Source organism: Crocodylus siamensis, chromosome 2, assembly GCF_052110815.1.
Source record: "Crocodylus siamensis isolate JL-2025a chromosome 2, ASM5211081v1, whole genome shotgun sequence".
NCBI classification, from domain to species: Eukaryota; Metazoa; Chordata; order Crocodylia; family Crocodylidae; genus Crocodylus; species Crocodylus siamensis.
In genome coordinates this window covers 247,586,233-247,612,396 of record NC_143396.1, presented here as the reverse complement: position 1 = coordinate 247,612,396, position 26,164 = coordinate 247,586,233, and the positions used below count along the sequence as shown (strand labels likewise).

General features: G+C 41.9%; 1 protein-coding gene across 7 annotated transcripts in view; it reads right to left on the bottom strand.

Annotated features, from left to right (window-relative positions):
• The window catches only part of NPAS3 (neuronal PAS domain protein 3), an 853,230-nt gene that overhangs the window by 33,181 nt on the left and 793,885 nt on the right, over positions 1-26,164 (bottom strand). For all 7 annotated transcript variants that reach the window (XM_090033579.1, XM_090033581.1, XM_090033580.1 and 4 more), the window contains 2 exons: positions 18,569-18,762; positions 2,032-2,138 (listed from right to left, as the gene is read on the bottom strand). In XM_090033579.1, the coding sequence (XP_089889705.1) occupies positions 2,032-2,138; positions 18,569-18,762 (301 nt within the window). The remainder of the gene's footprint in view (positions 1-2,031; positions 2,139-18,568; positions 18,763-26,164) is intronic.

The following is a 26,164-nucleotide window of genomic DNA, read 5'->3' as shown; positions in this document are numbered from 1 at the left end:
TCCCTTGGGTAGCTTGGGTGCCTGCCCATCTGTCTCCAGCAGCCCTTCTCTCTGGAAGCTCCTCTCCCTGAAGCATGCAGGGCTTGGACTTAGGCACTGTGTTTATGTTCCCCTTCCTGCCAGGTGGCTCCCCCGCCACACATGGGGCTTCCACTTGGGCTCGATGACCAGCCTGCTCTCCACTGCTGCAACAGCCAGCTTCTCTCCCCTCTTAAAATGACAAGGGCCCCAGGCCCTGTTACAATCTTGCTACTTTTCAAACTGCCTCACTTGGTTCTTGTCCCACTGCTTGATGTTTCATAAACCATATTCTATCTCAGGGAGAACTGGTCAGTCAGAAGATTATGGTCTCTTTCAAATGGGATCTTCATCCTTGCCACGTGTGAACATTCTGAGTCATAAATATTATTTTATTTCCTCATCCAGATAGTGCAGCAGAACTGAAACTTGTCATATCTCATTTCCAATGTCAGAGATACCAAGTATATTTCTGAATCTGCTTGTTCATTTCTGAGCAATCATATCCTAGATATTAAATGTCAGGAATGCAAGTGATGTAAATGCCATGCTGCTTTTGGTTGCTGTTGTCGTAACGTTCTTACAGAATGTTATTTAACTTTCTGCTTTTTATCCCCCTTTTAGCCGCATATATTTTAGTTCGTACAGATTTCACAGGTTATATCCTTTAAAGAGTTTCCAGAGCTGAAGTCTTTCTCTGCTGCCAATAGCAAAGATGGTTACTACACATTTGCAAAAATATGGTTACTTCATTCCAGTTTTGAAACTACAGTCATCCAGAAACCAGCTCTACTTTATTTTTATTTAGGTATGAAAACACAGTTTTCACTGTCTCCCCTTGCAGGCTGAATCCAAGGTGTAACGATGCAGTCAGGTGCTTCGGGCAGCTGCCACACAGAGGGGCAGCAGTAACTTCTGGTTAGTATTGCCTCTGGCCAGGATTCTGTGAGAGCAGGCCTCTTTTTTGGTCATCCCTCCCCATATCAGAAACCAGGGCAACTGCCTCAGTTGTCCTGTCCTAGTTACAGCACTGGGTTAAATTAGTTTGTTCTGTTGGTGTTACTGGACTGCAGATTTGTTTGGCCTTCTAACATAGGCTTTCTTCAATTATACTCTGTTTTTCTTTTTCTCATCATAAATTTAGGGTCTCTACTACTCTCAGTTGTGAAGTATTATATAAGTACAGTCCAGGGTAAACAGCTCTGTGGTTAATTCTTCTATAAGTAAAATTCTAGCAGTATTCAATGCAGGCTTTCTTAGATACGGTACCCATAAAAGCACATAAAAGACCATCACCATTGTGGCAAAAAAGCCCTGCAGCTTTTTATGAAAACAGTACAAAGATTTTAATGAAAGAACTAAGATGCAAATGGAAAGAATATGATCTAAAAAATTTGGGGGCTGAGTTGCACCAATATGGTAAACACATGAATTTTAAGAGCGATTGTTGTCTCTTGTTATAGGTCTGTACCATTCCCAACTATCTTAGTCTAAATGGACACTGGAGAACTGCAAATACTAGGCATTTTTGGATGCTACAGTAAAAGGACCCATAACAGTAGAGAGAGAATAACATACTATAGGGTTAAATCATTGTTACATTCAAGATTCATTTTCCTACTACCCTACTTCCAGGCTACCAAACATACTTCAGTTGGCCTCCACATCACAAGTCATCAGAAATTAAAACTAGGCTATGAGAGTGAGTTACGTATTTGAGCAATGCCTCTTTGAAGAAGTAAAATAATGGACAGCACAAGTAACTGGACAAGTATTAGAGACCACTGGAATACAAATTGAATTTCACATTCACACATATATGAACAATATTATATACCTATCAAAGGACTTGAAAATACGCAACACAAAAAAATTACAAATTTGAACCACCTTCCACTAAACTAAAACAAAAGGCAGATGGATGATCAAGATCCACAATCATGAAATGTAAATAATAGTTCAGCAGCAATCAGGTGCTCTCCTAGCTTATTTTGACAAAACCAAGGTACTTACAGTCTAAGTGACTATGCCTGATCCCTTCCACATCTTCAGCATGAATGAAGTGGTAGCATCTCTTCCCTACGATATCTACAGGGGTCAGATCCATGTAATCACTAATCCTAAAAAGGAAAAATACAGCCTATAATTTATGAAGGGAAAAATATAGGAACTGTCAAATTACTTAGAAACTGAAATCTGCAAAAACATTTTTCATTCCTGCAGACAAATAATGTAGTCACCACTATTTATTGAGTGGAATATCTGTATAAACAAGATACATCCTTTAAAACAGAACTGTTTTTAAAGAAACCTGCTGAAATCAGTTAATTCATTTAAATAAATGAAAAGTAAAGCTTCAGAGCACTTTCCCTCATAGAAGAAACACAGAGACAATATAATTCTATGAAATTACAAAGCATCAGCAACAATTCAAAATCCTCATTAAAAGACCAAGATAATTCAAGGTTACATAATAAAATAAAAACATGTTATGTTTATACCAGATGATTAGAGACACCTTTCATTTCAACAGATTGGTCTTCTATTGGGTATATTCATGAAAAAGCTCTTCAACAGTTTCTTGGCACAAAGTCCAAACTGACATTTCAAGGGATATAATTTAAATGCTGAGACATACAGATGCCTCGGGGTGTTATCTTTTTTAGTCTTATTCATTTGGGAGCTCAGCTTTCACTCCTGGCCCTTTCAACTGGGACTTTGTGCTTTATTCCACACAAACTTTTAAACCCTTTCAGCAGCTCTTCCTGGTCTGTGCTCTAGAGTCTGTGTGTGTGTGTGTGTGTGTGTGTGTGTGTGTGCGCGCGCGCATGCATGCGTGTGCATGTGTATCCATCATTGATTGTCCAGAAGTCAATGTCCTCAGGCACCAGTACAGAAAAATATAACAGAAATGGGGAAACCTGTCAGGTGAACCGTTTACACAAACATTTGATAAACTGCTTTTTGTTGTAAGGATATATTTTAGCAGTAGAAACAATTTTTAGGGTTCAAAATACAAATTATGTGTAGGGCTAAACCTCTTCAAAACTACAAAGTATTACCATCACCCTCCATTTAATGAAGTTTTAAGACGTCACTGAGTTCTTGAAATAATCAGAGTGCCACCCAAATCATTGGCAGGAGGCAAGGTTTCAACAGAAATTGAACCATGTGATTCTCAGAGTTTCCCTGGAAGCTCACAAAGCAAATCAGGAGCTTGGACATTGACTGGGAGAACTATGTGTTTCAGAGAAACAGGAAATAAACAGGAACAGAAAAGCTGAGAAACAGGAACAGAAAAGCTGAGGAAGAAGGTAGCATTAGCCACAGCAATCCTGGCAGCATGGCCTTGGGGGTGGGGGGAAGGTTAAAAGAGAAAGCTTTGGGCTAGATGCAGCCTGAAAAAAAGGCTTGGAGCCATGAGCACAGAAGTGTCTCCTGCTGTTTGATTCTTCTTGTGTTCAGGAAACCAGGAGATAGTGCGTTCTTGGGGTTGTGTTGGTTTTTTTGTTGGTTTTTTTTTTTGGGGGGGGGGGCGGTATTGGTACATAAACAAGAATACGTCAAGATATTTGATTCCACCATCAATTTCTTCTCCTAACAGAAACAACCTGCAGGGCCCACTAAGGTCAACAGGATTAGTAATAATATTTTTTCCCCAAAAATGTTTTTTCTGTAAAACTAGAGATCCTAGAATTTAAGTTTACAAGGCAAAGAGCTTCATAAGAGAGATATCAAGGATGTTCAGTAATAGTACCGGTTAAGAATCAAACAGATGCCCTCAAAATGCAAATGATTTTTTTCCCCAAAGTCTATAGCTGAGCTTATGAATTGAGTGTTCATTTTAAAGTTCACTGAACCTTCACAGTGAAGATCTGGCATTTTTAGAATGGGGGTGGAATAAACATATAACAGCAAACTGGTAAATTACTCATCAGTTTCTCACTGTCTGGAGCAATCCCTGGACTACCTGTGGCTGTGTTAGAGCCCAGGGGTAGGTTGCTCAGAAAGGGCTGTACATACTTCCCATTAGCCACCATGCCATGGTCCATTGTATTATATCAGCTATATTATACCATATGATCCTACCAATCCTCTCACTAATTTGGTGCCCACCCCTTTAGAACATGAAGCTTGGGACACCCGTCCTTACTGCTGGGAAGATTTTTCCACTTCTGATCAAAAGCAAAAGGTTTTTTATGACTTACAGGCAACACCTATTTATTTTCTCTTTGCATAGGCTAGTTATTTTCTTCCAGACTAGTTATGTTTTTTAATCTAGTCAGTATGTAAATTACCCAGTGGCAGAGGATGCTTGGTATCATTTTCCCCTGTGTCTGTGTGAACAAACTATGAGTTGATTTACCGTATTTACTTGAATGAAAGATGACTCTGGTTATAAGACAGATCCCCAATAATTGGGTTCTATATATGGAAAATGTATAAATTGGCTGCAATTTTCCAGGTATAGAATCTAATTATTGGAGGTTTGTCTTGAACATATTCCCTTCCACTGCTACAGCAGGGAAAATAAATGTAGGTGGTCATGCAGCCCCTTTGCTCTCTGCTTACTCCCAAATTTTTCCCCTAGCAGACCCTTCTCTCTTTCCTTACTCTCAGACCCTACTTCCCCTGAGCACATGGAAGTGAGGAACAAATTTGAAAACAATAACCTTGAAAGTAAACAAGGCTGTAGCAATTTGCATATAATACCTATGGATTTAGCTTATCCAGAATTGATACATATTACCCATTTCTGGAAACTGCTGCAAGTTTTAGTACAGGTACTCCATAATCACACTTTTGGGCAGTACTTTGGCATCTACTTATACAATACAACCCCTACTTGAAATTAGTCCAAAGGCAAAGGCTTATGATTTACTGCATAGTTTATTGGGCTGGGCCCCAGCAGAGTCAACAGCATTTAAAGCCATGGTGACCCCAGAGCTCAGCACCACTCAGCATGTGTGTTTACTCCAGATACTACCCGCAAAGGATCTATGTGCAAATTAGCCCCCTAGTTATGTCTGCAACTGGGTGTTCTTGTCACAAGTCCTGGCATCCTTACAAAATTTATATGCAGATGAAGCACAGGACAACCTGATCTGAATTCAACTCATGAAAGGCTGAGAGAGGTGGTGACAGAGGGATTCTGGATGAACTGTTTGGGATCGCATTTGGGGATATTGGCCAGGCATTTAAGGCCAGTGAAGTAACAAGGATCATTGGAAATGGAAAAGAAAGGGACAGTTCAGCCATGGGAGTGAAGAGGAAGTAAAAATGTATGCATTGTCATGGCTTACTGTGACTTAATACAGAGTCAGTGGTGAGGAGGACTGTATTTAAGGGGCACTACCATATGTCTTATTTAAATGGGTTATATTAATTTATCTTTGTGGTAGGTTCCAGGGAAACACCATGTGTCTGGATCCATGAAGGCAGTTTTCCCTATGTGGTCCTGGGGATAACTGTTCTTCTGGTGTGGTTTAGTACCTGCTGAGGTGTTGGGGCTTCAAGCCCACTTTATGGAAATGAGAAGCTCCTCCCTAACTTGCTTCTGCAGCCTTATGGCTGACAGCAGGTGAAACTTGGGGGCAACCAAACCCCAAGTCTCCAGGGTTGGGCCTGCATGTAGGATGCCTGCCAAAAGATCTTGGAAATTTCTGAAGCCCCTGGTGGGGTGGAGGACGTTTGCCAGTTGTAGGGCCACTTATGGTTCTGGACTGACTTGTGGATTTGGACTCAATTTGGCTGATTTGGCTTGGAACATGGCATTTTTGGCACCAAGGGGAGAGTATAAAGACTGACTCTGGACCTCCCAGTGCCAGCCTGGTATTGCAGTACCTCCAGGCCTGGTTTCTATTCCTTGTGGAGGGACCACCCACCCATTTTTTTTTAAGGATCAAAAGGTTCCCATTAGCATGTTTGCCCAATGTGGGCCATGTGTTTTATAGTTATGTTTAGTGTTGGCTGCATTTAATCCACTTCATGGATGGTTTCCACTGCTGAGCACATGCTGCTTTTGGCAGCAGTTTAATGGTAGACAATATATTTAGTGAGATTTCCTAGTATGAGATTATAAAATGGGGTTTTTTCCCCATGATAATTGGGGAGGCACTCATCTTATACTTGAGTAAATATGGTAATCCCTGGTTCAATAATCCCTCCCCATTTGGGTTGGCACTTGGGCGTGTCTACAATATAAGGCATGTATGTAAGATGCAAAAATATTTGCCTAAGTAGTTTCCTGATTAAGAACAGATTTAAGTGTGTGCTTAAAAATTGCTAAACTAGGGTCTTGTGTTTTGAATCAGAGAGGTAAAGCCCAATTTGTTCTTGAAACTAAGCAAGGCATGATGGGGTCACCAGAAACCATCAAAACCAATGGAAGTCTTGCCTTTAGCTTTAGTGGAAGATGGATTAAGTCCCTAGTTTGAATTTAATTTGGACCTGAGAGGTGGGAATGTTTTTTGGTCAGGAAAACATCTGCTACTTATGCTTGCTGTAGGGACCGCTTGCATTTGTATTGATTTTGAACTTAGTAATGTCTATAATAAGGTTATAGCCAAAGTAATATTGTTGGAAACATATCATTTCCCACAGAATTGTCAGAGCCCTTCTCAATGGCATAACTGTGATCAAGAGTGGAGACTTTCTTGCTGCCTTGTAGTTTAGTAATTGAATAAAATAGTTCAGTATTTTCTGCTGCAATGGGTTAGTTAGGCATATGAACAGAGTTGTAAAGCAATGACAGATCCACTTACCACAACAGAAAGCTCTGAGGATTAAGATAATAGTAAAACCTCTATTTCCAGCATACAGAAACAATTAGAAGACCTCTTGAAGACCTCTAGCAACTGTATGGTTTGGGCAGGAAGCTGAACTGTAACAGGAAGAATAGTTCTAGAGTCCAAGACTCTTCCTCAGTTTTCTATCTGTTGATAATCTGTTCAGATGCAGCTTCATTAGAAGCTGTAGAAAACCTCCATTTGTAATATATTTATTAGAGCTTGCTGAACAATCAGTGCTTAAAAATGCCAACATTCAGTTTGTGCTGCAGAATTTAGAGGGTCTGTAGAGAATGAAGTAGGGAACTGAAGGAAGAGAAGACAGTCTTGTAATCAGGGCAGTTGAACGCTGCCCTGGAGAAATGGACTCTATCCCTGGCTTTGCTAGAGAGTTCCTAAGCAATGGTGAGATTGTGGCCACTAACTCTGTGGTCTTAATTTTCTTGATGCCTAGCTTGACACAGCTGGGTTCTGATTTTCAGAGAGGCTGGAGTACTCACAACTGTGATTAAAACCAGTGAAAGCTGTGGAGGCTTATCATATTTAAAGAAAAACAGCTATTAGATGTCCTTAGTGAAGGGCCCAGTCACTGAGGCTCATGAAATTTGGGCCACTTTTGCAAATTTTGTCCTTATTCTATCCTTGCTTCAGTTTCTTTGCATTAATATTCTCTTATCTTACAGGGAAGCTTTGAAAAGAAGTATGTTTGTGAGGTACTTGGACACCACGGTGATGAACCCCACAAGAATAATATGAGGAAATTAATAATTCAGTGTTTTGTGCCAGGTTTAGATGGTGTGCAGTAAATAAGGGATAACTCCCCACAATGAATTGGGAAGGTAAACATATCAAGCAGTTCTTTTTACTTAGTACCATCCATACTACTCACTGGACACAATTAAAGATTATCAAAATGCACATACGGAGGCAATTTTAATTCTGCTATTTTCTAACCTGAGTGCTTGACTTATGCAATATTAACAACTTTCATTTAACTAAGACTTCTTTGTAAATAATGGTATATTAATATTGAAAGGTTAACTTACTAGTCACTCTGGGCATTAGTTTCTTCCCTTGAGCTGAACATTTGAAATGGTGCAAGTGCTAGAAAATACTATGAGTACAGTCAGTCAAATAGGGCAAGTAAACTGTGGAATCAGATCCACAAGACCTGAGTTTATAAAACAACCTAAGTAAAACACAATCAGTCCAGATTAGCCAGAAAGTTGGTTGGTTATTTTTTTACCTTAAAAAAATGCTGAAAATAAGTGTGGTTTCCCTGTCAGTCAAGGATGCCAACATGCCAAGAGACGAGATACCACAATATATCAGTCTATGATTGTTTGGAAAAAATATTTTGTTATGCAAATCTTCACAGGCACACTAAAGCTGGGATATAAATTGCACTGTTAACCCCTTGAAAAGTGGTGTTGCCTACATTATGTTGTTTAATGTCTTAATTTAAGGCCAAATCCTGAAGCACCCCAGCCACCATGGCCAACCCATTGACAAATTAAATAAAACAGCTGGTGGAGGAATGGGGGTTGATTCTGCAAGGTTTTTGGTACACTGGCCCCCTTGCACAAAGCACTTAAGTACATGCCTAGCTTTAGACATGACTTGTTCCACTGACTTCAACAGCATTGTTTACATGGCTAAAGCTCAAAGTTAAGAAAATGTTTAAGTGCTTTGCTGGATTAGAACGAGAGTGTTCAGCACCTAGAAGGCTTAAGCCCAGGTAAAGCAGGCTGCGGGCAGAAGCCAGAGGAACTGTTTGCCACAGAGGCCGTGTGTAGATGAAATGAGAGGCATGTGTGCATGACACTTTAAAGTCGCCTAAATGCTTTTGCACCTCTTTAATGGTGTCAGTGTTTGCACGTCTCAGCAGCACATTAATTCCAGCCGCTGTAGGAAATTCAGTAGCGTGAAATGCCTTAAATGATTTGGGGCGCAGCAAACTAAAACTTTTTCAAGGAGGTTTAGTTTGTTGTCCCTACAGCCACGGAGTGAAGCACCAGGCTCCGTGCAGCTCTGCGGCTCTGTAGGAAGCCCTGCCGGCAGACTGCCAGCAGCCTGGGAAAGCAGGCTCTGCGCAAAAAAACTTGTGAGCCTGCTTCCCCCTGCCCGACCCCCCCTGGAGCCTGCCTGACTGCCTGAGCTGCACAGGGACCTGGTGCTTCCCTCTATGGCTGTGGTGGCCCCTGGGACCAACCGAGCTGAGTGCCTGCAGGTGGGTGCCATCTGTGGGGGGCTGCTGCTGCTGCGGAGGGAAGCACCAACCCCCCCCACTTCCCCACCCCCAGAACCGCTCTGCCCTCCAGCAACTTGCCCTCCCCTCCCCACCAGAGAGACAGGTAAGTCAGCAGGGTGTGGGCACAACATAGGGGTTTAATCAGCCCTAAATTGAAGCGGTGTATTTTAAAACCCACCACTTCAATTTAGGGCCTCCGTTTTGTCTACACATGCCCAGAGTAAGTGAAATATGCAGATCTGCAGAAGCAAAGCCCAACATTCAGGAAGCATCATGGCACGTATGCTACTTTGGCCTGTAGTCTGTACTAATAAGTAGGGGTCTACTTAATTTGTGGTTTTGCAGTTTTCACAGAAACCAAGGAAAACAGCTTTGTCTATGATCACCAGGAAATAGTGCACTGGCTGCAATTATTGACCTTAAAAAAGTGTGTAATCACTGCACCTATAGATTACGTGATTGGGAGTTACTATCTGCTAGTGATGTAGACTAAGTGAAGGTGCCAGTCAGTGAAGTAAAAATGTTTCAGCACCATTTTTAAAAAGTTAAAAGTGCCCTCTACCAATCAGCAGTGAGGGGCAAGGCCACTGGGAAATGCCCGCAAAAATCGGCATTTAGTGTCATGACCAAGCCATGAAAATTGCATTGTCTCACCGCAAGTTAAGTAGATCCCTTAGTAATAAGTGTGGCTTTGCAAGGCCACGTTACTCTTTTGGCTATTAGCTCTTCCAGATGTTTAGCAATCTCTGCAGTTTAATTCTCCATGAGTAAAGCTCCTTAGACAAGCTTTGATTCTTCCTCAACACTGGGCCTTTTAGCTGTTGGCCGAACATAGGTTCTGAGCATTAACAATTCATGCCATAGTCAATAGGAGCAGAGCCATTAGCTCGGTACCTAAGACAATGACCAGTACCATTACTGGTACCATTTTCATTTGGTGACTTAATGGGGATTTAAACTTCTAATTTAGGCATAGGCAACTGGTAGGAGAGCCACGGGGGTGCACATGCTGCTCCTGACAGGGTCAGTGCCCCCCAATGGCCTACACTGATGCTGTCAGTAGGGCTGGTGCCCCCCTTAACAGGGCCACTGCCGTCAGTGGCTTCTGTGGGTGCCCCCCCAGATTCAGGAGGCACCAGTCACTCATGAATTTAGGTATCCAGTTTTTGAAAAATCTGACCAAAGCTTCTGGATGTTCTGAAGTTTATATGGTAAAAACTGAAACCTAAAAACTGAAACTCTCCCCAGAATCTCCATAGTAAATGTTTTTGTGTGAGCTTTTTAAGGTTCTGCTTTTATAGCACTCAAAAGTTAGAACCCACTTAGCATATGTACATGCTTACTCACTATGGTGGGGTTGGTGAACCCACAGTGCATGTGCTTCATGTGGCATGGGCAGCGCTGTGTATGGCAGGTGAGCCCTGGATACTCAGTCCAGGGAGGCACCAGAATAGAGGGAGGTTTGAGCCTTGTGGAGTAGAGTGGAGACAGGGTGTGCTAAGACCTAGGTTAGGCCTTCCCTATCACTGATACAATTGCCAAATTCAGGGCTTTTGATTCACTCACAGTATAAACTTGTGGTGACTGTGCAGGGATAGATTAACTTGGTAGCAACACCTATTGATTGTAACACCTCTCTTGCAGCAACATCCTGCCCCTGAATGCACTTCATGCAGCTGGCAGCTCGAGACGCATAAACCCCTCAAAGGTGCAGTTTCCAGCTAGGGGTGATAGAAACTCCTCCTGTTTCCCTCAGCCCCAATAACAGAGAGATTGTCTCCAGATCATATAGCCATGGAGGCAGTGGTGGCAAAGAGATGGTCCCCAGCTGCTCATTCAGGGGATGGGGCATGCTCTCCTTGCCCTCACCATACCTGCAGATGGCCAGGGGTTGTGCTTAACAGCCTCTACCAGTTCCTGGCATGGAAAGGACAGGCTGTCTTTGACAGCCACTGCTCCAGGAGAGATGTTTAGTGGATTGGGGCAGCAATGACTGTAACAGCCTGCAGCTGTATTCCCCATGGGCTTTCACAGATCCAGCCATTGTCCATCCTTCTCCTACAAAGATGCTCCTATTTGAAACAGAAACTTTTGGGGGGTGGATCTGCCATCTTTGTAGCACTACAGACTGAATGCATGCATATTTGCTTTCAGTAGCACTGTACGGGCATATATAGGACTACAAAAGTAATGCATGTCCAAGGCCGTTAGTTTTGCATGTATACCAAGTATTATTTGATGGACTAGACAGTACATAAAAGGCAACATGCTCAGCATTCAGGAATACATTTAGAGTAGAAGTCATTTAAGAACATTTAAGTGAGTGAGAGGAAGTGGATGATGATTGCACCTAAAAATCAGCCAATTTATTTAATCCCTAATTATGGATATAAGTAACTCATACAGGCACCATGCTGTTTAAATACAAGTCCCCCCTTTTTATATTTATTTAGGTGAAAAACTGGCAATTGGGAAGATTTAAAAAAAATCATAGATAAATGAAACCCTGTTGCAAGTCTCGCTATACAACAGTAGCAGCCTTAGGGGAGGACAATCAGGCAACTGTCTGGGGCCCCACACTTTATAAAAATAAACATTAATTACACTGAATATTTGTAGTATTAATATTGTATTAAGATACTTTCATTGAAGTTTCATGGACAGGGCAAAGTGAAATTGAAATTGAAAATGTCCAACTTGCTTATAGGTCATCAAAATTAAGCCGCTAAGGGGCCATGAACGACTCTCTTGTCCAGGGCTCCAGCAACCCTAAGGCCACCACTGTGTACAATAATGTGCTAATTCTTTAGAAATGCCCAATGTTAGCTAACTGAATCATTTATCACTGAATGAAAACATAACTATGCACCTGCTTCTACTCTGGGAATGAGGGAGACTCAGGCAGGCTATATACAACACTTAATAATGTCATGCCTGCATCCTGCTGTTCCAAACAGGCAGCCACTAAAATCCCTGGAAGTCTAGAAGTAGACATCTTACAAGCACTGAGCTCATAGTATACTATGTAAACCTCTCTCCCCTTGAGGTGGCAATACTTGTGCTTCATACTTCACTGCAGGTTGCTGCTAACATCCCTATAGTTTCATAAATAGTGCTTATTGTTGCCCCTGCCTCCCCATGTTTCTACGTGTCTTTGTAAATAAATTTAAAGCAGTGCTGCTCCTGCTGCAAAACCGGGAGAGCCTCTTCAGGCACTGTCTGGCCAACCTGGTAAGGAGGGCTATCAGTAGGGGTAGACAGTTATTTCAGGCAGAGGGCTGCTTAACAAGTTTTAGCAAGCTATCAGGGGCCACATGTGTAGCCCCGCCCCTTGACAGTTGCCCTATCCCCTGGTTGTCACATTGGGATCAGAAGTCCTGCCCTCTAACCCCTGACCTTTGCCACCAGAAGTCCCTCCCCTTGCTGCTCCCCCCCGCCCAAATACTCTTTTTGGGAGGGGAGGTTGCCATCTTAGAACCAGAAAAAAACCAGCGTGGGGGGAGGGAACAGAGCCTGCTATATCTGGACCACAGTCCAGAGCCCCAGCACTCACAGCAGGAGAAGTCCCACACTGGAGCCTGTTGCTTCCCCTGCACTTTGCTGCCCAGGTCCCTGCACTCTGCCAGGAGTGGAGGGAGCCTTGTCCCATGCTTCCCTGCGGAGTCCAGTGTGGGGCTTCCCCACTGCAAGTGTGAAGCTGCAAGCGTGCAGTGTAGAGCCCAATGATAGGGCAGACTCCACTCCCTCCCCCATGCAGCACTGGCCACAGCCGTGTCCCACCAGGTGCGAGTTCCAGGCACAAGGACTCTGACCTCTCCACCTGCTGCTGTTGCCAACAGTGGGGGCTGCACTCCATGGGGGGGATATGTAGGGGGTCCCTATACCCCCCCACCCACATCCTGCCCAGCTGAGCTCCATGCTCCCACTGCCCCTCTGGGTGCAGGCTCTGTGCTGCGTCTCCACCTCCATCCAGCTGCAACTCTACCCCCTGAACCACCCCACTGCTTCCCTACCTGCTACCCCAAGTAAGCAGGTTCCAGCTGCAGCCCCGCCCAGAAGCTGCTGGCTCAGCAGGGCCCTTCTGCCCAAGAGAGTGGAAGGCCCAATAGGGTATGCTGGGGGAGTTGTACACGTGGGCACCTCATTCCCAGCCTGCAGGCTGATCCATGGGGAACTGGGATCAAAACCCTCCAGCAACAGAGCACATAGTCCAGAGGGGAAGGACTTGAAGAAAGAACTTAAACTCTGGGAAAGGGCCAGAAAATGACAGGACTACAACAAGTGGTATGAAAGGGGAGCAAGTAGGTCACAATGCAAAATACATCCAAAGCATATACACAAATGCAAGAAGTATGAGGAATAAACAAAAAAAGCTAGAAGCTGCAGCTTGTGAAAATAACTAAGATCTGATTGGCATTTCAGAGACCTGGTGGGACAGCTCTTATGACTGAAATGTGAATATTGAGGGTTACACTCTACTTCAGAAGAACAGTGTTGGGAGAAAAGATGGTGGTGCTGCCTTGCATGTCAAAAACACATACACTTGTTCCCTGGTTCAGGAGGAGGAAGAGAGCAAAGCAGAATGCATTTGGGTGAAGATAAAAGGTGAAAGATGCTACTCTAATATAATGGTGGGGATTTATTATAGGCCATCAGATCAGGAAGAAGAGATGGATGAGGCACATTTCAAGCAGGTGACAAGTTTATTCAAAAGCTATGGGATAGTACTGATGGGAGACTGCAATTTCCCAGATACCTGCTGGAAAAAACAATGCAGCCAAACATAAAATTTCAAGCCAGTGCCTAGCTTGTGTGGAGGACAACTTTCTTTTCTAGAAAGTGGAAGCTACAACTAGGTGATCATCTATCTTGGATCTTGTCCTCACCAATTACAACCTTCACCAACTGGTGGAGGATGTAAAGATGATGGGCAACTTGGAAGGAAACGATCACGATATGATCAAGGAGTTAATAGGTATGGTGTCACGGGAGGATAGAGCGAAGGATAAAGGCACCCAGAAGGGCTGGGAGATTCTAATGGGCACAGTACTGGAAGCCCAACAAGAAACTGTCCTGACATGATGAAAGCATATGAAGAATGGAAGAGATGAATATAGCTGCAGAAAAAGCTTTTAAAATGCCTCAAATGCAAAAGGAAACCATATACACAATAGAAGAATGGTCACTCAGAAAGCCTAGCAGGAAATAGGCAAAATCAGGACAGTAAAGATAAAGAATGAGCCACACCTGGCAAAGAAGGGGCATTATGCTGATTTGGGATGAAAATGAATCAACCATCCTATTAACCAAAGGGGGAATCCTTCTCAACCATGTCAGAATAGCAGGAGGTTTTGAGAGAGCCTGTCCTGGGCCTGGTGCTGTTCAGCAACATGTTTATTGATGATATGGGTACTGACATAGAAAACTTCTTGAGCAAGTTTGCAGATGACAGGAAACTGGGGAGGACTGTGAACATGTTGGAGGATACAAACTCAATTCAGAAGGATCTTGATTGGAAAGGCAGGCTAGAGATAACAGGATGAAGTTCAATGTGGACATATACAAGGTGCTACACCTTGGGAGGAATAATCAAAAAGCCAAATATAAAATGGATGACACCTGGCTATATGGCAGAACTATGGAGAAGGACTTGGAAGTCTTCATAGACCACACACTCAGTATAAGTCTGCAGTGTGATGCAGCCACATAAAAGACAAATGTAGTTTTGGAATACATCAACAGAAGCATTAGGTGCAAGATATGGGAGGTAATAATGTATCTCTACTCAGCACTAGTTAGGACTCATCTGGAGTACTGAGTGCAGTTCTAGGCTGCACATTTTAAAAAGGATGTGGAGAAGTTAGAGAGGGTCCCAAGGTGGGCAACAAAAATGAGCAAGGGCTTGGAAAGCAGGTCATATGAGGGGAGGCTGAAGGAGCTAGGCGTGTTCAGCTTGCAAAAAAGGTGCTTAAGAGTTGACATGATAGTAGTCTTCAAATACCTGAAGGGCTGACATAAAGAAGAGGGAAAGTACCTTTTCTCTCCTGCTGTAGAGGAGAATGTAGACCAATGGCTTAAAGTTGTAGCAAACTAAGTTTAGATTGGATATCAGGAAAAACCTCTTCATTGTTAGAATAGTGAGGCAGTGGAACAGACTGCCTAAGGAAGCTGTGGATTCTCCATCACTGGAGGTGTTCAAGAAGTGGCTGGACAGCCACTGGTCGTGGATGATCTAGGCAAAGCTATGCCAGTGTTCTAATATGGGTATACCCCATGCTTCTGGGCTCTTCTGGTTGCCCCTACCCCCTCTTTCTGCTAGATGTTTCAGGGTGTTATTAAGCTTTCCTCAGAGACATTGGGTTTTAGCTACAGCCAGGTCTGGGAACTTTGATTGGTGTGTGCCAAAACTCCTGCTGGGAGCAAAGGCAGAGATACCTGGCTCGAGGGTCTTGCCCCTCTTCTCAGGGTCAGGTCACTCACCATATATGGGGTCAGGAATTTTATACCATAGTCAGACTGGTATGGACTGTGGGGTTTTTTGTCTTCCTCTGTAGCAGAGGGCATGGCCTTCTACCTGGGATCTCTTGAGTGTGTATTAACCACATTTCACAGAAGCAGTACATTGACTGCCATAGTTACCCTGCTTTACCTGTGGCAGTTTAGGTGTTAAATCTGTGTTGTGTTAGAGTTGATGTTATTCTTATTTAGAGTTGATTATAGGATGGCTTGAATAGGGATGATTCTGCTTCAGTTAGGAGCCTGGACTAGATGACCTCTGGAAGTCCCCTCCAGCCTTATTTCTCTATGATTCTCTGAAACATTACTTCTTTCTGTATTTGGTCTCAATAACTGACTGTCCTACTGACCAGATAACTTGCCAATGGACTCCCAATGCCTAGAAATAATGTTTTCACTTCCTACCTCCAACACAAATAACAGGACCTTTGCCTAACATCTGTTGCGGTACCACAGACGCACTTGTCCATCATTTCCTGATAACTCTCTGAAGAATGTTTTTGTTGTGCTAGTAAGCTAATAGTCTCACAGTGAAATGAAGAGTGCTCCTTTTGACTAGTGAGCCTCTTCTCTAGACTCCCATGAAGGGACACAATGTAGCTTGTTTCATCATTAATTAAATGATACCATATGTATTCTGTGCCCTAATATTTAAAATAAACCACATAACAATAGAAAAAAAGTTTCTTTATAACTTTTTCTCTACCTTCATCTCATGATAAAAATAACCAGCTCATCACGGGGGTTTTCCTGAGGACTAATGACCCACTCTGTGTCACTGGCTATCACCGCTCCCAGGTGGTCACCAATCCTCGGTATTCAGTATGTGATCTATCTGATCTATCTATCTGAAACTTTTCAAAGGTGCCTTTCACAGGAATCTGTTATATTGCTATGATGGTACAGGGATGCTGGAAGGTTTGGAAAAATAAATGTTTAGTTTTTTTAAAAACAATTTACAGCTCATAAAAATGCCAAATTGATGGCAGTGGATGATGATTAAATCTTCCAACACTGCCCAACCAATTCATCTTAAAGCTGACCCAAAAAGATAGGTCATTTTCCAATCCATTCAATTCTAGGCTTCTTTGTTGAGGCTGCCAACAAAGGTACCAGTAAATGGAGGTGATTTTGTGAAGAGGAGACCTATTCATTAGGAACTGGACTGATACCAACAACTCATTTCACAGAGGCCACTGAAGAGCTGTCAGATGGTAACAACTTTCCTTCACTATCAAGGTAGGTCAGATTTAAGCCACTGACTAAAGCAAAAGGTTGCATCTGTATCCTATTATTAATCCCATGAACTATATCGGCTAACTGTTAGATTACACTACCTAATTTAGAAGTTAGTTCAGTTGAATCACAGGCAGAAAGGCATTCTAATCCTAATTTTACCATTAACTCTTTATGCAACCTTCAGCAAGTCATTTGCTGTGGATGATATCTTTTACTGAGTGTATTACATGGTTAGAATAGACTTAAACAAGGTTTGGGGTATCACAGTACTCTTCTTCAGGTCTCAGTCTTTCTGTGGCTCAATCTTTCCCACCTAAAAAAAAGGAGGGAAAATATTTCCAATCCTTGTTAAATGCTTTGTAAAGCACTATACTATTATTATAGTAAGACAGTTATAAAAACTGACAGTAAAAGATAACTTCATAACTGAAACAAAAATTTATTCTGATAGGCTTAAAGCTCTGATCCCACAAAACACTTCCGTATAAGCTTAAATCTGTCCTCCTTTAGGAAAATGTTTAAATATGTGCTTACAAGCTGTATGGAATAGACATAATTGTGGAATTACTGGCTAAGTTAGAAAATTCTCTCTTTCATTATGGTGTGCCATTATTGCTGTAATGTGAAAATGTTGGCAACGCAATGGCATTAATAGGGTGGGGCAAAAAGGGCAACTGCCTTGGGTGCTGGACTGGGGCTGAGGCAAAGAAAGGGGCTGCTGCTGCAATTGCAATCCTGGCAGCAACCAGCAGTCTCTGTCGTCTCTGCGCCTTGGGTGCCCAGCTGTGTCCCTGGGCTGTTGTGGCAATATAACTTGCAGTTCTTCCTGTCAATGGATTTCTAAGGTTTTCTCTACCTCCTCTCCCCCTACCCAGCCTTTCTTCTATGTCTTAGGCCAAGGGTTGTCAACCAGGGATATGCGTACCCCTAGGAGTACTTGGAAAGGCCCTAGGGGTATGTGGCAGTGGTGCGAAGAAGTGGGGGCACTTCTGGTTTCATCACCAGCACTTCTGATTTTGCCGCTGCATATGGGGGACCCCCTCTCCACTCATCGATCAGCTGCTGGGGGACCCTCCCCTGCCTCCAGTCATCAACTGGCCTGAGGACTCCCTGCTTCTTGACCAGCCACCGGGGATACACCAACCAAAAAAGGTGGAAAACCAAAGTCCTTCTGGTATGTATTATAAGCAACTCCTTTGCCAGACCTGCTGTCTTTCTCTTTTCCACTGGTGTTCCACTGAACCCTATTTCCAGGTGACCACTCCACCTGATTTGTTTGAACCCCAATTCTATAGATTTCACAAGACACTTCTTCCACCTCTCTTAAGCACTTATCTCCAGCTCAATTCTCATTCAACCTGACACCCAGCCCATGTTCCTGATCCACTTCTCCATTTCCTATATGTCTCTATCCAATCCCCACACCATCTCCTACTTACGCATCTATTTACCCTGCTAATCTGCTCTTTCCAGTCCATCCTGGCAGTCAAGTCTTTCATTCCAATAAACACTGAGATGGAATCTCAGATAAAATGCTATCGCTGCAAATTAAGTTGGAAATGGGATGTCTCAAGTTCACTTTTTTCTTTTAGAAAAAGTAAAAACATCTACAAGGTTGTCATGTTAACTTAAAAATTGCCATAGTAGTAATCATGATCATGAATTTTGTGTTCCCATATATGGTCAGAAAAACAGTGCAGACCACAAATGCAGAGTATCCATGCAACACTGAAAAACAAGAGCTGAACTGCTGTACCTATTTTCACAGTAGATGATATTGAGGTCCATATTTACGCGAGTAACAAACATGTGGCAGTCGATTCTGACTTCATTGATCGTAGGAGGTGGCAAAGCATGAGCAACAACTACAAGCCCCATGATTTGGCTGGGGACTGTCCTCCCATGGGACAGTGACACTCTGAGACGTAATCGGCCTGTTATATGAATCACCTGCAAAATAAACACAATGAAAGAAATCCCAGTCAATTCATGGTACTACTGTGGCATCATTTTATTTAAAGGGCAGCTTTATTATTCTAAAGAACTCAACTCATCCAAAAATCGTATTTAGTAACATCCAAGATTAATATTAAGCTTATTAGTATTGGCTGCCAAAATGTCCTAAATGTTCTTATGGCAAGAAAGAAGAAAAGAACATAATAACCAAATGTTTCACATTTATCAAATCCAAAACTCAAAACTGCTGTATTATTGATCTTAAAAAAAAAAGAAAAGAGAGAAAGAAAGGACAAACTAGAAAATCAAATCTCCCTGCCTCTGCCCTCCCCGACAAAAAATAAACCGTGAAGTAATGGCAGTAGAAGGGAACACTAATTTAAAAATATTTAGAAGATTAAAATTTGAGACAAAAGAAGTAGCAGTTTTAAAACTTTTCCAGGATGCATGTAATTGAATTGCCAGTCATCTACAACAGTGAACTGCTACTTACATCCTTGAACATTTCCTTGTGCTTGACAATACACAAAGCATGAACCTACAAGCAATCAGCTGGCTCAACTATAGCACAGTCACAGAAGTCTTTCTTCAAAGAAAACAAGCTTTTTACAGCTGCGAAGTTACTAGGCAAACAGTGATTTAGTTGAATGCACTATGAAACTGCTAAAAAATTCCGAAGCTGAATGTGAAGCAGAGAGTTTCTATCCTTAATCACAAGAAGACAACTAACCAAAAATATTCTCAGAGGTCCAGCTGCACCACTTAAGACTGCAACACATGGTTACCCTCCAGAACTGAATGTTTATGAAACCAAGGGAAAGGACTGACCCATAGATTTCAATTGGGCCTTACCATGGAGAAATAAAAATATGTTCTTAAAAAGCACATAATTCTTACGACATGTATCAAATTGACAGTTGTGGAGATTACAGTCACATATTCAGAGATCAGGGACAGCACAAGAAGTTGCAATACAAATTCTCCCACATCTATTCCCTGGACTGTGTCTCAAAATTAACCCAGAGAAATAGCTTCCAGGATACAGAGCTCAGTCTCCATGGTTCAATAAGCCTTTTGCCTCACTACTGAGAATTGATATGGCCAACAGAGATCTCAGAGCCAACTCTGATGGTGGCTGGAGTTGTGATGCCATTACATGTGTATCAAGAACTGAAATCCATCTCACAAAGACAACAACCAACAACTTTTGGTTCCTAACTATCTGAAGTTGATTGTTATAGGTCAGTGCAAAGTGAAAGATTCCATATTCCACAAACAATCCCTTAAACTCTTAAATGCATCTAAAATCAAATCCATTCAAGCTAGCAGATCACTGAAATAAAGCAAAGGTGGGGTTTTTAAAAAATTATTATTTCCAAACATTAAAAAAATCTCGCTTTTCTCCATTACTTTACATCTGGACCTAAGCCAGTAAGGTGAACCAAATGTGAAAAAACAATTATTTTGTGTCTTTGTCCATTTCAGTTGCAGGTTTCTGACTGCCTATACCTGAGACAATTACTGTCTAACCTAGTGGTGCTCATCCTATTTGGCTGGTCATCCAGATGGCCAGTGCTTAATCCCTCTGCAGGCTGGTCCTGGCCACTGGACCCTATCTGGCACCCAGGATGGGCACAGTGGGGCTCCACCTGGCCATAAAGGAGGGAAGCCTGGCCCTGTTCCAGACAGGTGGGGGAAGGGGGCTTGGCCTGGCCCCAACCCAGCCTCATGCAGGGAGGGAGCATCCAACCCTGTGGGTGGATGGGGTATGCCCTAGCTCCAGCCTAGCCAGGAGAAGGGAAGGGGATATGACCCAGCCCTCTGGGGGATGGGGGGAGGGAAGGGAGTGCGAGTTAGCCCTGAACCAGTTGCCCCAGGTGAGGGTCATGGTCTAGCCCTATGGTAACAAGGTGGTGCAGACCAGCCCCCAAATGGCCACATGGAGGGAAAGGGACATAATCCAGCTCCAATCTGGCCACGCAGGGGGAAGGTTGTGATCCGGGACCTACCCACCTTGAGGGATTTAGGATTTTGCCAGCAGAAGGGGGTAGCAGTACTGCCATTGCTTCCATGCTGCCAAATTTCCTGATCCATGGGGAGCCCTGGGGGCTGGATTTCAAGACTTCACAGGCTGCATTTGGCCCTATTACTTCATGAACCTTCAGAGGGCAAACGATTTTATGAATATATGAAGATGGTCCAAGAGGAAGGGATGCAAAACCACTATTTAAAAACACGTTTTTCATCCTTTTTTGCAAGGCCTCATTAATTAATGAATAAACAGCTACAAGAAATGGGATTAACTTCATACAAGGGGCACTAATAGTATATTTTGTTCCTTCTAGCTAGGCTTACACATATGCTTATTTATCATTATCTCTCTTGCTTTATCATGCAACTTTAGCTTACTGCAAGAATGCTGTTTTTAATGGATAACTAGTAATAATATGAAAAATAATCTCATGCTTAACATAATATATACAAATATTTTTAACGAGCCCCTATGCTAATATGTTTGAAGTTGGAATTATCACTTGAGGAAAACTTTTGAGATGCATCAAACTTAAAATCCATTTATCTCCCATTTGCATTTTTGGAATACTCCATACCACTTACAGCTAAATATCAGAAAGATCTGTTGTTGAATGAGTGTTTATTAAATCAGTAACTAGCTTTTTTGATCCCTCAGTGAAATGCAACTCTAGCTTTATAGCAATACCATAAGCTAACTACAACATATTCAAGTATTACTGAACTTTGGGAAAGTTTGTGTTCGCTTTCAACACATAAGGATGGTCCTAACTCTGAAGTGTATCTTTAGGTCCAAACTGATTCAAATTTTAGGGAAGGTCTGATCTAAACTAATTTTTTACTGTCTCCACTGAGAAAATTTACAACCAGATTCACATCAGTTCTGACATCTGTTCAGTTAAATTAGCATTAAAGCAGGGAAAGCTCCCATGGTTGAAACCTTTCTCTATCACCACTGACTAACAAATCTAATCATTGGTTAAAACCAGTTCTGGCTGCTTTCTCTGTACTGGTTCAGCTGAAGTGGGATTAGAATTGGTAGGAATTACTGGCTAAATTATTGGCTAAAGTAGCTGAAATTCATTTGTAATAATTCAATCCCATAGTACTGGGCTATCACGTACTAAAACAGTATTATGACTTTAATGCTACTAAAACAGAATAATAAACTGTTTTTTGAGGATGAATACTCAGATCACGACGCATTTACCAAAAAATAGCTAGAACAACTCAGAAAATTAAAATAAATGTAGGGGCATTTTGCCTCTGGTTTTCTCTATAACTATTTGTAAAAATAAATAAGTAAAAAGTGAACTCATCTGAATTCCTTTGAAAAATTGTTTGGCTGTTTGCTAATGAGATGTAAGAAGAGAAAGGAACAATTTTGTAGTTACAGAAGGCACAGATACTGTTTTTCTTTCTTCATTATATAACTGTGACTGTTACACTCATGAAGGACTAACACATTTGCAGAACTCTATGCAAATCTTCCCCAGCACTCTGTCAATACACCTCCCAAAACTGCCATCAACTTCAGTGGGAACTGGATCATGCTGCTAGTCCAGAGTCTTTTTGATCAAACTGCTAATTTGCGTGATACTGGGCACATCTACGTGAGATGCTACCGTGCAACAGCAATGAGCCACTCTGCTGTAGCTCATTGCTACTGCATAGTACCATTGCCAGGCACTAACCATGTGGCTATGCTACTGTGCAAGCTACTGCAGCATCAGGAAAAACTGCAGTGATAGTACTGCACAGTAACTCTGGCTACTGCACAGTCTGCCGCTCGTGTAGATGCGGTCACTCTGTTGTAGAACCAAGGGGTCTTCTGAAAGGCTGTCAAAAAGAACCCAGCTATTGACCTGACCTGGATTTGATCTTAGACATAGACTAATTCAACCCTTCTTATTGTTCATCATGTCCCCTAGTTCTATTACTTACACAGAGAGGTATGTGAACCCAGAAGCATTTCATGACAGTACAACTGTTAACACTGTATAATGAGTATAAGAAGTATAATGCTGTAAAGATGTCAAGGCTGAAGCAGAACAAATGCTATAAAAATCTCCCATACTAAAATATTTAATTCTTTTCTTAAAAAGAATTCTGAATTAAATACCTGACACTCTTATATTGAAAAACCCCTCACTGCTTGGCCTTGCACTGTTTGTCCAAGGTATTGTAAATACATGTAAATGCAGTTTATGATGAGTGTAGGAGTGTTAACAAGCCATACTGCCTGGACAAATATATATTTATTTTCCCTGCCATATGTTCCCTTTAGTCATCTGTTAGTGATAAGCACTTGGATATGCTCTGCTAATGTCTACTTATGATAAACAAGCACATCACAAAGACCTTGATAAAACCTTCCCTCTGTCAATACTTAAGGAAAGGAAAGCCCAGCAATTGAAAAATACATCTGGAACCTTTTCCTCATCCTTAAAACTAAATCTCATCTCCAGAGATGAAAAGATTTTCTTTATCAAAAGGTATCTTTAAATATTATGTCTATTATTTCTCACATATATGTGATGTAAGGAGTAAAGACATGTATTACCAGAGGCAATGAAAACCTGCAGGCATGAAAAATCTATGAATTTCACCTTTCAGATTGTTACAAGTTCTTGAAAATCAAAACTTCCATTAAAAAGAATGTTATAAACTAATTATTTTGGTCTGCACGTAAATTGCTATGCTGATTTGCCACATGGATTCAAACAATAGCATCCAGAAAAGTGTCAATTTATACTACTTATCTTAAATGGACATTAACCTCCAGGCTTCATTTGATCACTAGGCCTAAATCAAAAAATTTTTAAAGTTTGATCATACATGAAAATGATGATAGGTCTTTTTTCGGTGCTCTGGCATCCCAAGGTGTACTGTTTTCTCCCCCATTTCACTAGTTACCTATTTGCTGATGCTGACAGTCAGCATTAGTATGGAGCCAAGGACAGCCCCAGCCTGGATGCTAAAAACAGACTTCCAGGGTTTCAAGGTTCTCCAGTGGAGGGAGACAAGGGTCTGCCCCTGCTGTGAACCTTGCATCCCCCGAGCTTGGTAGCCTTTCCTGTGTGGCCTGCAACCCCATGGGTTTTCTAATGCCGGGTTGCAAGAACCTGGGCTGAACACTTGGTTTTTAGAAGTCTTGGGGCATGGGGACCCTGGGTTGGGGGAAGGGCTTCTGGATCCTGGAGTCCTAAGCCCCAAGACTTCTAAAACTGTATGTACAGTTGGGTGGTCCTGGGGCTTTCCTGGGGCTGGCTGACAATCATCTGATTGTCAGACTCAGACGGTCTCAAACCAGCCCCAGGACTGTCTGGAGCTAGGTTCTGTAAATCAGCTGATTGTCAGACCAGCTCCAGACACCTCTAGGTCTGGAACCTGCTAGGGGCGGCCCTGGCTCCAGGACAGAGCCACCCCTTAACCAGTCTGCAGGACTGAGCTGCGGTCAGCTCTACAGTGGTACAATTGAGATGTCTGGCATGGCAGGAGGTGTGATGTTTGGGAGGGAACATAAAATTCCTCCAATCCCATCCCCACCATTTTTTAACATCTGCTAGGCTCTCCCTCATAAATCAGAAGTAGTTGGTCACAAAGGGCTCCAGTGAGGCTTTGCTGATGCTGTTAGCCATTTTTCTCTTTCTGAGATCAGGTGCACTTTAAATAGGTCTGGACTATCAGGCATTCATCAGGCTCTTGAATTAAGTTAACCACACAGAACCTGAGTTTTACATCATAAGAATAAAAAGGACAAGCACATAGTCCAAGAACACGTACATTATCTTGGTAACTGTAGTGGAGCAAGCTCAGCATTACCATTTTCAAGAGATATGCACCGAATGTTGCCTGTCCTTCATCAATCAGCCACTGAAGTTGTGGCCTTAAATACCCGCTCAAAAGGATATGTCTTATTTTGAGTAAGACCTACAGGATTCTTAACAGATGCACAGGTTCCAAGTTGGAGGGCCCTTCATCAGCTGCAGTCCTCACAAATATACCTGCAAAGTTTTCTCAGAAAGTGGGAAGTGTGTTTAGTATGAAATCATTGAAGTGCTTGGACTCAAGGCATTTCCTGTTGAGATAATGGGGTTACTTTCCTCTGCTTCAAATAACTCACATACAACTCTTTTGTAGCTAAAAGCATGGTGACCCCATTATCCATCCTTGGAAATAATATCCAGGACTCCCCATATACACAAGAAAGAGATTAGTGAGTCTGGCAGCATCTAAGAATCTGTCTCATCCTTATCTTTTGCTCCCCATTGCACAACCTTCTCCAAATAGGAAATAAAACCCATGCAAGATCCTCCTACAATCTGAGCCCTGCATTTTATGGTACAGCCACAAATAGTTCATTTAGTTAGTGAAGAAGGGGAGCAGTCAACATATAAAACTACTACTGTTATAGCAAATGTAATAAAGAAGATTTAAATAAACTTTGTGTAATGAACGAGAATACATCTCAGTAATTAATCTACAAAGGGGACTATACCATCATACAACCATGGTCTGGGGGACAAAATAATGACCCTGTAACAGCCTTGTTATTAGTATAACCATTTTAGCAAACACAGCACTTTTCCTCATTATAATGAAACAAATGAAAAAAACAAAATGGAAAGTCCAGTGAATAAAAAGAAGAAGGGTCAGACACAGCTGACCTATTCACCTTGAGAAGCTTCTTGTTCTGAGGGTGCTTGGATTCAGATGAATTGGATTACTTAACGAAGATACCACTACTAAAGGTAAGTAAAGAATCAGGCCTTGTATATAATAATGAAATGATCTTTTAAGCTGCCATTTTAAAATAAACACTTTCTGAAAGCATCCAATAGGCTGGTTTTCAAGAGTTCTCAAGTGTTCAAGGTCTGGGAAATGACGAGCAACACAGAGGCTATTTAAGAATAATTAATACTAATATACTTTGCTATAAAAAATTTATATAGTATTAAATTAATATTATGAGGCGCTTATTTCATTGTTGACTTTTCATTCTATTTCATAATAACCTCTGCACATTATTATTGTGGTGCATTATATTAGCATTTACTTTGCATCTGCAGAGTAGTCTATCATATACCTATTCTTATTGTGGTTATTTCTTACATCTCAGAATGAAATCTGAGGGTCAATCTTGCACTGAAATTATTTGGGTGAATAAACATTGCAGGGTCAAGGCTTAGATGTCCCTATGCCTAATAACAATATATTTTCAGGCTACTTGTAAGAAATTAACTTTATTATTTTTATTGTACATTAAGTTGTGATTCCTTGTGATAGAACAAAATAGACTTCCTTTCATTTTTTGTGATATTTTATTAATTGGACTGAAGGAACATCCTGGTTGACTCTCAAT